At 44.5% G+C, this 13,953-nt stretch overlaps 1 protein-coding gene across 2 annotated transcripts in view; it reads left to right on the forward strand.

Annotated features, from left to right (window-relative positions):
• Window positions 1-13,563, forward strand: part of col6a4a (collagen, type VI, alpha 4a) — a 61,184-nt gene extending 47,621 nt beyond the window's left edge. Inside the window, exons 31-42 of one of the 2 annotated variants that reach the window (XM_080005061.1) lie at window positions 1-14; window positions 706-741; window positions 873-909; window positions 1,079-1,090; window positions 1,672-2,165; window positions 4,069-4,165; window positions 4,509-4,804; window positions 7,275-7,656; window positions 8,063-8,150; window positions 9,246-9,427; window positions 11,221-11,268; window positions 11,764-13,563. The exon at window positions 1-14 is cut by the window's left edge and continues 49 nt beyond it. In XM_080005061.1, the coding sequence (XP_079861187.1) occupies window positions 1-14; window positions 706-741; window positions 873-909; window positions 1,079-1,090; window positions 1,672-2,165; window positions 4,069-4,165; window positions 4,509-4,804; window positions 7,275-7,656; window positions 8,063-8,150; window positions 9,246-9,427; window positions 11,221-11,268; window positions 11,764-11,939 (1,862 nt within the window). In that variant the 3' untranslated portion in view covers window positions 11,940-13,563. Of the gene's footprint in view, window positions 15-705; window positions 742-872; window positions 910-1,078; window positions 1,091-1,671; window positions 2,166-4,068; window positions 4,166-4,508; window positions 4,805-7,245; window positions 7,657-8,062; window positions 8,151-9,245; window positions 9,428-11,220; window positions 11,269-11,763 lie in introns of those variants that run through there. The other variant, XM_080005062.1, reaches the window with a different exon arrangement.
• Window positions 13,564-13,953: the final 390 nt, after the last annotated feature.

Here is a 13,953-nt window from a genome sequence, read left to right on the forward strand (position 1 = left end):
CGCCGGGATACAGGGTCAGTCTGGAGGGATGGAGGGGGGATGTATGGATGGATAGATGGATTAATGGAGGGATGGATGGATGGTTGGATAGATGGATGGAGGGATGGATGATGGATGGATAAATGGAGGGATGGATGGATGAATGGAGGTATGGATGGAGGTATGGATGGGGGGATTGGATGGATAGATGGTTGGACAGAGGGATGGATGATGAATGGATGGATGAGGGATGGATAAATGGAGGGATGGATGGATGAATGGAGGGATGGATGGATGGATGGATGGATGATGGATGGATGGATAAATGGAGGGATGGATGGATGAATGGAGGGATGGATGGAGAGAGGGAAGGATGGATGGATGGAGGGATGGATGGATGATGGATGGAGGGGTGGATGGATGGATGGATGAATGGAGGGATGGATGGAGAGAGGGGAGGATGGATGAATGGATGGATGGATGATGGATGGATAAATGGAGGGATGGATAGATGAATGGAGGTATGGATGGAGGGATGGATGGATGATGGATGGATAAATGGAGGGATGGATGGATGATGGATGATGGATGATGGATGGATGAATTAAGGGATGGAGGGATGGAGGGGTGGATGGTTTGATGGATGGATGAAGGGAGGGATGGGTGGGTGGAGAGAGGGATGATAGATAGAGGAGTGAACCTTGTGATGTGCTTTGGCCCCTGCAGGGCCCCAAAGGACCACCAGGACTTAGAAACACGACTGTAAGTACAGCTTCACATTGACCTGTTTCCATGGAGACAGTGAAGCATCTCACCCGTCTGTGGTCCATCTCACCCGTCTGTGGTCCATCTCACCTGTCTGTGGTCCATCACACCTGTCTCTCATCCCTCAGGAATGTCAGCTGATCACCTACATCCGTGACAACTGCGGTAAGCACACAAAGAACAACCTTCTTCTTGCTAAGCTGCTACACCTCAGTCGTCTGGACAGAACCACAGCGTCCACACACGGAACCACCAGACCAAGCAGTGCAGCTGTGACATGTTGGTCTGGACCTTCCATCTCTAACCTCAACGCTCTCCTTTTCCCCCAAAACAGCCTGTTCCCAAGGTGAGTGTCCTGTGGAGCCAGAGCAGGTGAGATCCACCCAGACCGGGAGAATGGGAGGAATGGGGGGAATGGGGGGAGTGTCCTGGGAGCAGATCTTCCGCTCTGCAGTTTAAATCCTGGTTTGGGCCAAATGATCTTCACTGCAGATGTTCCCTGTCGCCCATCACAGTAAATAAATCTCCTGCAGATCCGCTGCGTCTGTTTAGCACCAAATAAACATGGAGGACGCAGCCAAGAGCTTCAGATACAGAGTCTGTTCCTGCAGATGGAGGCTCAGGTTGTTGATTGGCTTGTTCACAGTGAGATGTAAACTACGACTTCAGTTTCAGTTACTACGTCGTGACACGTCCAAGCCACAAGCTTCTTCAGTTGGTCTGGAAGACCTTAAAAGGTCAAACCCTTAGGCCGAGCAGGAAGAACTCCCAGAATCGCAGAGGGAAAAGGCAGGGACCTTGAGAAGGTCCATGAAGGAGGGCTCCACCTTCCAGGATGGGGAGCAGGAGGTGCAGGGTGGAGGATGGAACTAGAAGTGTAGGATGAAGGTAGGACCCCGGTCTTCACTCTGTGTCTCCATCCCCCAGGTCACACGGAGTGTCCGTCCTACCCCACTGAGCTGCTGTTCGCTCTGGACATGTCGGAGGATGTGACGCTGCCGGCCTTTGAGCGGATGCGCTCCGCCCTCCTGACGCTGCTGGAGGACCTGTCCATCGCAGAGAGCAACTGCCCGACGGGGGCTCGGGTAGCTGTGGTGGGCTACAGCGCCCACACCAAGCACCTTGTCCGCTTCCAGGACTACCGCCGCAAGAGGCAGCTGGTGGAGGCCGTGCGGAACGTCGCCCTGGAGCGCACCGCCAGCCGACGCAACCTGGGAGCCGCCATGCGCTACGTCGGCCGCAACGTCTTCAAGCGTGTCCGGCAAGGTGTGAGGGTCAGGAAGGTGGCCGTCTTCTTCTCCAACGGCCCGTCCCAGGACATGGCCGAGCTGGTCACCGCAGTGATGGAGTACCGCGGCTTGGACATCATCCCGGCAGTGGTGGCGCTGAGGGACAGTCCAGACGTCCGGCAGATCTTTGAGGTGGGGGTCCTTCAGGGCGTCGGCCCCAATTCTGCTTTTTGTCTTTCGGAAGGATGGATGAAATGATGTAGAACCATGATGAGAAGAGGAGAAGTAGAACATTACAGATGTTTTATCAGATGAGAAGTAGAACATTACAGATGTTGAATCAGATGAGAAGTAGAACATTACAGATGTTTCATCAGATGAGAAGTAGAACATTACAGATGTTTCTTTCCGTGGAGTTTTGTTCTAGGAACTAACGCTGCACTGAATATTAAACCAAGTCCGTAACGATTCATTTGAGACACAATGAAGGATCTGCAAGAGCAGTTCTCTACTGTTATGATATTATTATAATATACACTTACTCTATTATTATATACTGTTATGATATAATTATGATATACTCTTATTATATTATTATATACAGTTATGATATAATTATGATATACTCTTATTATATTATTATATACTGTTATGATATAATTATGATATACTCTTATTATATTATTATATAGAGTTATGATATAATTATGATATACTCTTGTTATATTATTATATACTGTTATGACATTATCATAATATACTCTTACTATATCATTATATACTGTTATGATATAATTATGATATACTCTTATTATATTATTATATACTGTTATGATATTATTATAATATACTCTTACTATATCATTATATACTGTTATGATATAATTATGATATACTCTTATTATATTATTATATACTGTTATGATATTATTATAATATACTCTTACTATATTATTATATACTGTTATGATATAATTATGATATACTCTTATTATATTATTATATACTGTTATGATATTATTATATACTGTTATGATATTATTATAACATACTCTTACCATATTATTATATACTGTTATGATATAATTATGATATCCTGTTATGATATTATTAGAATATACTGTTATTATTTTATTGTTATTATTATTATTATTATTATTATTATTATTATTATTATTATTATTATTATTATTATATACTGTTATTATATTATTATAATATACTGTTATAATATTAGTATCATTATTATAACTATTTTTTTATTTTTTATTAATAATATTGTTATTATATTATTATTATTATTGTATAATATTATTATATAATTAAAAAAAAAAAAAATATATATATATATATATTCTCCACCTCCACTCCTTGCATTCTCAGCTTTTCTCCGCCCTCCCTCCCATTCAGGCACATGTATTGTGTCTTACTCCTGCTGACTTTCATTGCTCTTCTCTCTAATGCATGCCTCCACCTCTCCAGGCTCTCCTCCACCTGCTCCCTACTCTCGCTACAGATCACAATGTCATCTGTGAACATCATAGTCCACAGAGACTCCTGCCTGATTTAACCTGTCCATCACCACTGCAACAAGAAAGGGCTCAGAGCTGATCCTTGATGCAATCCCACCTCCACTTTGATGCCTTGGTCACGCCTACTGCACACCTTACTACTGTCTGACTGCCCTCATACATATCCTGTACCACTCTTACCTACTTCTCTCTGGGCAGCCTATCATACTCTTTCTCTAAATCCACAAAGACGCAGTGCAACTCCCTCTGGCCTTCCCTGTACTTTTCCATCAGCGTTCTTAAAGCAAACATTGCATCTGTAGTACTCTTTCCTGGCATGAAACCATACTGCTGCTCGCTGATCCCCACCGCTCCTCTTATTATAATATACTTTTATTATATTGTTATTATATATTGTTATTATATTATTATACTATAGATACTGTTATTATATTATACATTTTGAGATAGACAAAGCAATCTTCCTAATCTGACCGGGGTCTGGTTGAGTGACCTCTCTTGTCAGAGGTCTAGGAAGGTCAACATTGGAAGGTACAAATCCTGACTCTGGTGTTTGCTCACAGGTCGACGACTCGGGCAACTCCTTCCTCACGGTGCTAGGCAGCTCCCAGAACATGGCCGCCGTGCTGAGCAGGGTGCGGCACTGCGCCATCTGCTACGGTGAGCATCGACTTCACCCATCAGAGCCGGCTCCGAATATTAGTATTTCTATTAGTATTTCTATGTGATATTTGTTGTTTGATCTCGTACTTCACAAATTTGTACTTCACTCATATGTACTTCAATAATATGCATTTAACTCATATGTACTTCAATAATATTTACTTCACTAATATGTACTTTACTCATATGTACTTCATTGATATGTACTTTACTCATATGTACTTCACTGATATGTACTTTACTCATATGTACACTGCTAGTACTTTACTCATTTGTCAATATGTCAGGGAGGGTTAAACTGAATTAGCACCACTGAAATGGTTCTTCTGTGGCCCCTCAGACCCCTGCAGACCCCAGGCCGAGTGCTCCACCATCCAGGAGGCCCTGAGGCCCCAGGTGGTGAACGTGGACCTGGCCCTGGTGGTGGACAGCTCCAGGGAGATCCAGGCAGACCAGTACACCGGCATCCAGCAGCTGCTGGGCTCTGTGGTGGAGCAGCTGGCTGTGAGTCCCCAGCCCCGCCGGGCGGACAGCCAGGCCCGCGTGACCCTGGTCCAGCAAAGTGGAACACTCCACGCCCAGGCTCCAGTGAGCCGGCAGGCCGCCAAGCTGGAGTTTGGACTGCAGAGCTTCCAGGTAGAGAACCAGGACCAACACCTAGAATTAGATGGTCTAGCACCTGGAATGAGGTGGTCTATCACCTGGATTCCGATGGTGTATCTCCTGGAATTAGGTGGTGTATCACCTGGATTCAGATGGTCTCCTGAAATCAGTCAAGTTTATTTATACCCCTTAATCACAATACAATCTCAAAGGGGTTCACAAACCCACATTTCACATAGAAATCAATGGTATCTCCTAGTCTGAACCCTCATCCGGGCAAGGCTAACTCCCAAAAAAACCTTTGAGAAACAGGAACAAGGGAGGGATCCCCCTCCCAGGTTGACCAGGCTGCAGTGGATCCGAGTGGGTGACTAATAATATATTATCACAAGTTATAGGATATTGCTTATAGGATATTGGGGGACTGTAGCTCAGGCGGTAGAGCTGGTGGTCTAGTGATCCAAAGGTTGCTGGTTGGATCCTAGGCTCCTCCTGCTAGCATGCTGTAGTGTCCTTGAGCAAGACACTTAACCCCTAATTGCTCCTGATGGCTGCGTCCGTCGGTGTTTGAATAATTGTAAGTGGCTTTGGATAAAAGCGTCTGCTAAATGACTAAATGTATTGCATTTCTATACTATGCAATGTTAAAGCTAGACAGTATGAGAGCCTATTTGCTGGTGCAGAGCAGGTAGACAGACGCCTCCAGGGGTGTGGTTCTCATCAGGCCCGATCCAGGACGCTCGCAGCAGCCTGACCTCTCAGAGCAAAAAGGGGGAGGGGGGTAGAACACAGAGAGTCAATATCCAGACGTCATGTTCCAGTGCTAAAGGGTGAGAGACAAGCTAACAGGATGGGTGTGGTTCACCAAATGCATGACTGTATGTCAAATGAAATGAGTCTTAAGTCTTGATTTAAACAATTCTACAGAAGTAGCATCTCTGATTTCCACAGGTACCCCAGAGTACTGGGGTGTTCCAGAGTACTGGAGGTTTCAGAGTACAGGGGGTGTTTCAAAGTACTGGGTGTTCCAGTGTACTGGATTTTTCAGAGTACTGGGATGTTCCAGAGTAATGGGTGTTTCAGAGTACTGGGGTGTTCCAGAGTACTGGGTGTTTCAGAGTATTGAGTGTTTCAGAGTACTGGGTGTTTCAGGTTACTGGGGTGTTCCAGAGTACTGGGGTGTTTCAGAGTACTGGGTGTTACAGAGTACTGGGTGTTACAGAGTACTGGGGTGTTCCAGAGTACTGGGTGTTCCAGAATACCGGGGTGTTTCAGAGTACCTGGTGTTCCAGAGTACTGGAGTGTTCCAGAGAATTGGGTGTTCTAGAGTACTGTGGCCCGGGGTGAGAATGCTCTGGAGCCTGTGGACTTCTTTTTAACTCTCGGAATCGCTAAAAGACCAGCATGTTGTGAGCGTAGGGCTCCAGAGGGTACATAAGGTACCACTAAGTCAGTAAGATAGGAGGGTACTAGGCCGTGTCATATTTTATTGGTAAGTAGCAAAACCTTAAAGTCAGATCTGTGGTCAACCGGGAGCCAGTGCAAGGTGGCCAGTATTGTCCAGTATTGGGGTAATATGATCAAACTTTCTAGTCCGCAGCGTTTTGCACAAACTGAAGGCTAATAATACTAGACATGGGAATGTCAGAGAGCAACACATTACAGTAATCTAAACGGGATGTTACGGATGCATGGACTATGATCTCCGTATCACAGATGGATAGAATGGGCCGTATCTTTTTTCATCTTATTGTGAAGAAGAAAAAATGCAGTTCTGGTAATGTTCCTAATATACAGTTGAAAAGAGAGAGTGGGGTCAAATATAACTCCTCTGTGTTTTATTGAGTATTGAGTATTGATTATTTGAGTGAAAGTGCAGCTACAGTATCAAAGTTCAGAGTGGTATCCTTGAACAGGTGCCTTTGTCTGGCAGGAACAATAACCAGCATCTCAGTTAGGTTAGTTAGGAAGCAATAAATGACAAGACATCCACTGTTATCATTCAGCCACGCCTCTAGAGTACAACTAGGTTAATTAGTTCGAAGAGCATGTATAATTGGGTGTCATCAGCATAGCAATGGAAGCTAATGACATAATGGTGTATGACATATAGATACTAAACAGTAAAGAACCAAGTATTGATCCCTGTGGGACCACACACGTAACACCACATAACTCAGACACCACGTTGCCATGAATTACACGGTGTGTCCTCTCTGAAAGATATGATCTTACCAGGAAACCGCCAAGCCTCTAATGCCAATGCACGTATCAAGGCTAGCAGCAGGTTATGGTCAACAGTATCAAAAGCAATGCCGAGGTCGAGTAATAGTTCTACTGAGGAGGTGTCGGTGTCCATTGCTTATAAAAGATCATTAACCACTTCTGTGAGGGCCGTCTCAGTGGAGTGGAGCGCTCCGAATTCAGACTGGAATGAGGTGGTCTATCACCGGGAATCATTTGGTTTGTCCCAGGTCCCAACTGATCCTGGTCTTCTGTGCAGGACTCCAGGACCATGAGCAGGTACCTGAAGAGTATGCAGCAGCAGGGTGGCTCCTCTGCACTGGGCCACACTCTTGACTTCACCCTGAAGGGGGTTCTGCTGAACGCCACCAGACCCAGGAAGAGGAAGGCAGTGCTGGTGGTGGTGGGGGCGGAGACGGCACACTGGGACCGCGCCAAGCTGCGCTACGCCTCCCAGCTGGCCCAGTGCCAGGGTGTGGCACTGTTTGTGGTGGCCATCGGAGGGCGCTACAGTAGAGCGCAGGTGGAGGAGCTGGCCGGACACCCGCCCGAGCAACACCTGATCCACTTGACGCAGCTGAAGGCGGAGGAACAGGGCTACACCCAACGCTTCTTCAGGGTCTTCCTCTCTGCGCTCAACAGTATGACCAGAAAAGCTTATTTTATATTTTACTATATCATATTATATTGTTTTATATTAAATTATATAATGTATTATTATATTATATTATATTATATTATATTATATTATATTATATTATAATATATTATATTGTATTATAATAGATTATAATATATTATAATATATCATATTATATCATAATATTATATTATATGATATTCCCACAATTTCCTACAAACCATCCAAATACCATCACCATGTCGGTTGGTTTAAAGATCTTTCAGCTCCTTCCATCACTCAGATCATTTACCACAAGTCATCAGATATCACTTGAAATGTTAAAGAAGGACCTCACACTACATCGCATGATCCGGCCAAAGATGATTCGTAGCTCAGCATTCTTTCTGTGTGGCTGTCTCTTGCAGAGGGGATGTTTTCATACCCCCTGGAGTCCCTCAAACCCACCTGCGAGCGGCTCAACGAGCAGCAGGGCCAGGAGGTCTTCATCCAAGGGTGAGTCTCAAGAGCACGCAGTGCCGTTCACCACCACCAGAGGGAGCGCTAGTCTATCACGGCCTGGTTATAGCAAACCAAGTCTCAGCTCCTAGTCAAAGTCCAATTGTGACCTTGTTATAATATTTATAATGTTATTTAACAGGAGGGCTCAGCCAAATGCAAGAATTTACGATCACGGAAACCTCGTGTTACAGAAACCACCAGCTTCAAAATGTAACAAACTCTCTGGTAATATAAAGTATGATATCCTACTGATATTCTTCCACTTATTGCTTATTGCCATTTTTTCTATGAACAGCGTCCAGCTCGCAGGGCGGTACCCTGTACCTGCTCTTCCTTTTGCTCAGATTTGTATTTTTATTGATCTTCTTGACAAAAGTATCTGAAACATGGCAACCGCAGTATGCACAGACATGGTTGAGGTCCTGTTAGAACCAGGACGTTTCAGACATCTTGTGATTCAAGTTTAGTCAAAGTTGATTCAATTTGGAGCAGAAATGAGTGAAAAACCGTCTGGAATTTACGGGAAGTTGGCATTGGCGCCATTTGATTAGTTTGAGGAGCGGGCACTTTGTGACATCATCATCCGAAGTTATATAAGTCCAAGCTTTGTCTCTCGGAACTCATGAGCATCTTGCGCATTGTGGACTGCGTAGTGGTTGCTCCGCGTAGCTTTTTATGTATTTACGCTTGTTTGAAACAAGAGACAGCAGGAGATGCTGCATTTATTAGAAACACTGAAAATTCCAACTCGTACATCTAGGACCTCACACGACCAAGCTGGCCCCCGTGCACTGCTGCCTGCAGCTGGATGGATGATTCTTTTTGCCTATTTTTGACGAGTGAGCTGCTGTGACACCACTATATTCCTGCTATTGATCTGATATATTGTAGTATATCAGTATTATATCAGAACAAACTAGAATATTTCATGCCTCGGAAGATGAATTAATATTATTTAATAATATTATTAAATATAGTATATATTAAATTATATATTAGTGTATAAAATTGTTTGATAAAGAAAACATCACTAAAGTTGTGGAGGTATCTCCCTGTCCCATGTGTCTGACGCTGTGATTGGCTGTGCAGCCAGGGGGCGGCCGAGCTAGAAGATTTTGGGGAGGAGGAGGAGGAGGAGGAGGAGGAGGAGGAGCGCTTTGTGGAGCACACCAGGGCCAATAAGACGGAGACGCATCTGACGCAGGTGGACGTGGTGGAGACGTTGGTCCCAGGAGGCGGAGACGCGTTCCAAGGCCCTGATGGTTCAAGCGGTAAGCCCCGCCCCTCTCATGTGATTGGACCAATCTAGAGACTGAGCTTGTTACGGTTAGAACTCTTAGAACTCTAGATGTTCCAATAACAACTCTAGACGTTCCAGTAAGAACTCTACACGTAAGAACTCAACAGGTTACAGTTAGAACACCACCTTTTCCAAATAGAACTCTGCATGTTCCTGTCAGAACTCTATATGTTCCAGTTAGAACTCTGCACGTTCCTGTTAGAACTCTGGATGTTCCATTTAGAACTCCACATGTTCCAGTTAGAACTCTGCCTGTTCCTGTTAGAACTCTACATGTTCCAGTTAGAACTCTGTATGTTTCTGTTTGAATTCTGGATGTTCCATTTAGAACTCCACCTGTTCCAGTTAGAACCCTGTATGTTCCTGTTAGAACTCTGGATGTTCCATTTTGAACTCCACATGTTCCAGTTAGAACTCTGCATGTTCCTGTTAGAGCTCTACATATTCTGCTAGAACTCGATGTTCCAGTTAGAACTCTACTTGTTCCTGTTAGAACTCTGCATGTTCCTGTTAGAACTCTACATGTTCCATTTAGAACTCTGTATGTTCCAGTTAGAACTCTGGATGTTCCATTTAGAACTCCACATGTTACTGTTAGAACTCTGCCTGTTCCAGTTAGAACTCTGCATGTTCCTGTTAGAACTCTACATGTTCCAGTTAGAACTCTGCATGTTCCTGTTAGAGCTCTCCAGTTCACATCTTCTAACTTAGAACAGGATGTCTCAATGTTCTGGATGACAGAGTTTAAACTTGTCACTAAACATGCTCTACCTGGAGGCCCCAAGGCCGCCCTGGATGGTCCCCTGACCTCCCGTTGAGAACCCGTGTGGCTAGCGCCCCCTCAGTGTGTTGTTCTACGGTGTGCTCTGCTTGCAGCTCAGTGCCAGCTGGACTCAGACTCAGGGGTCCGGTGCGCAGAGTTTGTCCAGCGCTGGTTCTTTGACCGAGCCCTCGGTGCATGCTCTCCCTTCTGGTTCGGAGGCTGCAGCGGAAACGCAAACCGCTTTAACTCGGAGCTTGAGTGTTTCCAGACATGTGGCGGCGACAGTAAGTCCCCCTGCACTGCGGCCGCCAAGAGCCGCTTGTAAGCTTTCACAGTCAGTCAGCATTTATTTAGGGAAGCAGAATGTGTAAAGTAAGACTGCATCAATTAACTAAATGGGACAGACATTATCCTGTTAGAACTCTACTCCTTCCAGTAACTACAACGTCCAGTTAGAACTCTCCACCTTCCAATTACAATTCCACACCTTCCACACCTTCCAGTTAGAACTCTCTATTTTCCAGTGAGTTCTACATGTTCCAGTTAGAACTCTATGGAATCCTGTGAGTTTCCTGTGCGACAGGTTCATGTGAGAACTCTAAACGTTCCCATTAGAACTCTACAGGTTCCTGTTAGAAAACCAATCAGACCTCTATCGGAACGACAGACTGAACGGTCTTGGTTTTCCATGATGCCGAGCTCCGCAGGACTGTCCTACACCTGGTTTCACTTCAAGGCTCCACCCTCATTGCAGTCTGCAGCTTGTGATGCTCTGCAGTTCTTCAAATAGTAGTTTGAACTCTAAGCAGCTACGAAACCTAAAGATCTCTGTAGAGGATCTGGTCTAAAGTTCCAAATCTCCGGGTTTGGTGTTTGCTGCTCGTTCTGTGGTGAAACCCTGGTTCCTGATTTGTCGCCCTATCAAATGGCATTCAGAGGAAATGTTGAATTATGGGATGTTCCGTTCTGGTTCTGCTGCTGACTGTGTTCTTTTTCCACAGAGGCCCCCACCCCACGCCCAAAGCAGCAGAAGAGAGTTCTGAGCAAAGGTGAGGGTCCACGTTCCCCGGCAGGAGAACGTTAGAACCGTCCTGTGTCCGACGATCAGGAACCTTAGAAGCTCATCGTAGACGTAAAACACCAATCAGAAACGGGAAAGTCGACCACGTCGGATCTGCTGATGAGCACCGACCCAGAGTCCAGCTGCTGATCAGTGCACGGCTGCAGGGAAAACACGGAACCAGGACTTCCTGGACCCGGAATAATAATCAAATCAATCCAAATACTATAATTATTATTAATCATTATCATATTAAATATCATTGGATCTACTTCAATAAATACTTTGATTTATTAAAACTATATTGAAATCAATCTGAATTTCTCTGTTTGAAGTTGAGAAAATCTCAGAATTATAGGTTTAATAAATCAAAACATTTCAGAATCAAATCAGACCAAAGATTTCTTTCAGTGTGGATTCGAGTCGTCTCGTAAATGAGTGAAAATTAATTGAGTGGTGCTTCATTCCGACCCTGCCCCCTCAGACGCCTGCTTCCTGGACCAGGAGGTGGGACCCTGCCAGAAATACTCCATGAAGTGGTTCTTCGACGCCGAGCAAAGCGAGTGTTCGCGCTTCTGGTTTGGAGGCTGCGGAGGAAACGCAAACCGCTTCGAGACGCAGGAGGAGTGTGAGCAGCTCTGTCTAACCAGGAGCTCCTAGACCCCCAGGGAACATAGACCCCCCCAGGAGAACATACTGTAGACCCCCAGGAGAACATAGACCCCTCCAGGGGAACATAGACCCTCCATTAGTCCAGAACCAGGAGAACAGAGAACCCCCAGGAGCTTCACGATCCCCCATCTGAACATAACGTCCAACCCTGTTCTTCTGGATCTCGCTCTTTACAGACTTTTCCTTCAGACTTCTTGTATTTTCTTGTATTTTCTTGTTTTCTTGTGTTTTAACGTTTTAAAGTTGTAGATGTTTGGTGCTTTCCTGAGTCATTCTTCGTCATCACACACTTCCTGTTTCCATTCGGGGAAAAAACAGAATGTTCTTTGAGAGGGATACTCCAGTTCTGCATGCTAACTGTGTTAGCTCAATGCAGAGCTGCAGATGGGATCTGTTAGCCTAGCTCCAGGGAAATCAGTGAAACCCACCTTCCAGCATCTCAAAAAGTTGAGTTATTGGTTAGTAGTTCAAGCTGATATGTCTCAATGACACGTTAAGATTTACATTTACATTTTTAGTCATTTAGCAGACGCTTTTATCCAAAGCGACTTACAATTATTCAAACACCGACGGACGCAGCCATCAGGAGCAATTAGGGGTTAAGTGTCTTGCTCAAGGACACTACAGCATGCTAGCAGGAGGAGCCTGGGATCCAACCAGGAACGTTTAGATTACTAGACGACCAGCTCTACCTCCTGAGCTACCGCCCCCAAGATAAAAACATAAACACTTGATTTTGGTTTTAAATTCAACTTTTTCTGGAAGTAGTATAAAGTATTAAGAACTGGAGTATCCCTTTGAGTTCCAGTGGGTGTGAAGGAGTTTCAGTGGAGGATGAGATGGATCATCTCCCATCATCACCCGCTCCCAGACGTAAACAGACCCTGAAAGGGGGCGGAGCCTACCAAACCATGCGCCCTTATAAGGTCTAGTGGTCGAGACGGGCGACACATTCCGCTGTTTACCAAACTGTCTGATGGTGCTTCTCCGTACAAAATAAAAAGCTGAAGTGTGTTTCCTATTTAATACTGGAAGTCCACCTAAAACATTGTTCTAAAATCATATATATTTAATATTCAGAAAATTAAATCTTTAAAATAATAATCAAATATAATAACATTTTTACCCAGAATGCAGGTCAGGCAAAATCTGTTTTCTTTTTATTTATAGGTTTGTCGATATTTTAATAACATTGAATACTGCATTTCCTCGAATAAAAACCAGGCCTCTCATAAATTCAGAGGGCGTTGTCGACAACAAACAAAAGGCCTGACTCAAATACCGAGCGGGGGAAACAGCAAGGATGGATAAACTGCCTAACCCTGTTATAAAAGACAGATCAGGCTGTTTTCAAAAATCTCGTTGTTGTGGATTACTCGTTGTGTTGAACCTTAACCCAACTCAAACGATTGGAGTGTTTTTCTCCTCCGGTCGTTCATCCCGCCGGTTCCCGTGCCGCTTTTCCTGCGTTTTCATCTATTTTTTTTGCTTAGTTTCTACTTGTATTAAAGGAACATTTTAAACCCAGCTCCAGGACACTGTGTCCTGTTCCCATGTTTCCCAACAAAACAAATAATAGGAGTGCTCAGAAATGACAAATAAAGAAATATCTTCAAATAAAAACTGTGTTTTTGTTCTAGATGTATTGTGAGGCGCATGGCGTCCAGGCAGGAGAGGGCTTTTGGTTTGGTTGGAGATATAAAAGCCTGCCTCTAATACAAGGAGCTGCTGCCCTCTGCAGGGGAGCTCGTCACTATCTCAGGAAACAGGGTCATTCAGAAACAAGTAATACTACTAGAAGGGTTAGCTGGGAAATCCAGCTTTGATACTGTGGTAACATGTGATCACAAAAGCTTCTGATCAATGAGGTCATGCTAATAAAGGAATAAAGGAAGCCATTTTAGATGATGTTTAAAAAATATGAAGGAACAATCATCTGCTTCATTTGGGACTCGGCTTAAAACAAACAAAAAATGCATTTTCCTTTGGAACGGAAAGCGCA

The sequence above is a fragment of the Zeus faber genome (assembly GCF_960531495.2).
Source record: "Zeus faber genome assembly, chromosome: 8".
In the NCBI taxonomy this organism is placed as follows: Eukaryota; Metazoa; Chordata; class Actinopteri; order Zeiformes; family Zeidae; genus Zeus; species Zeus faber.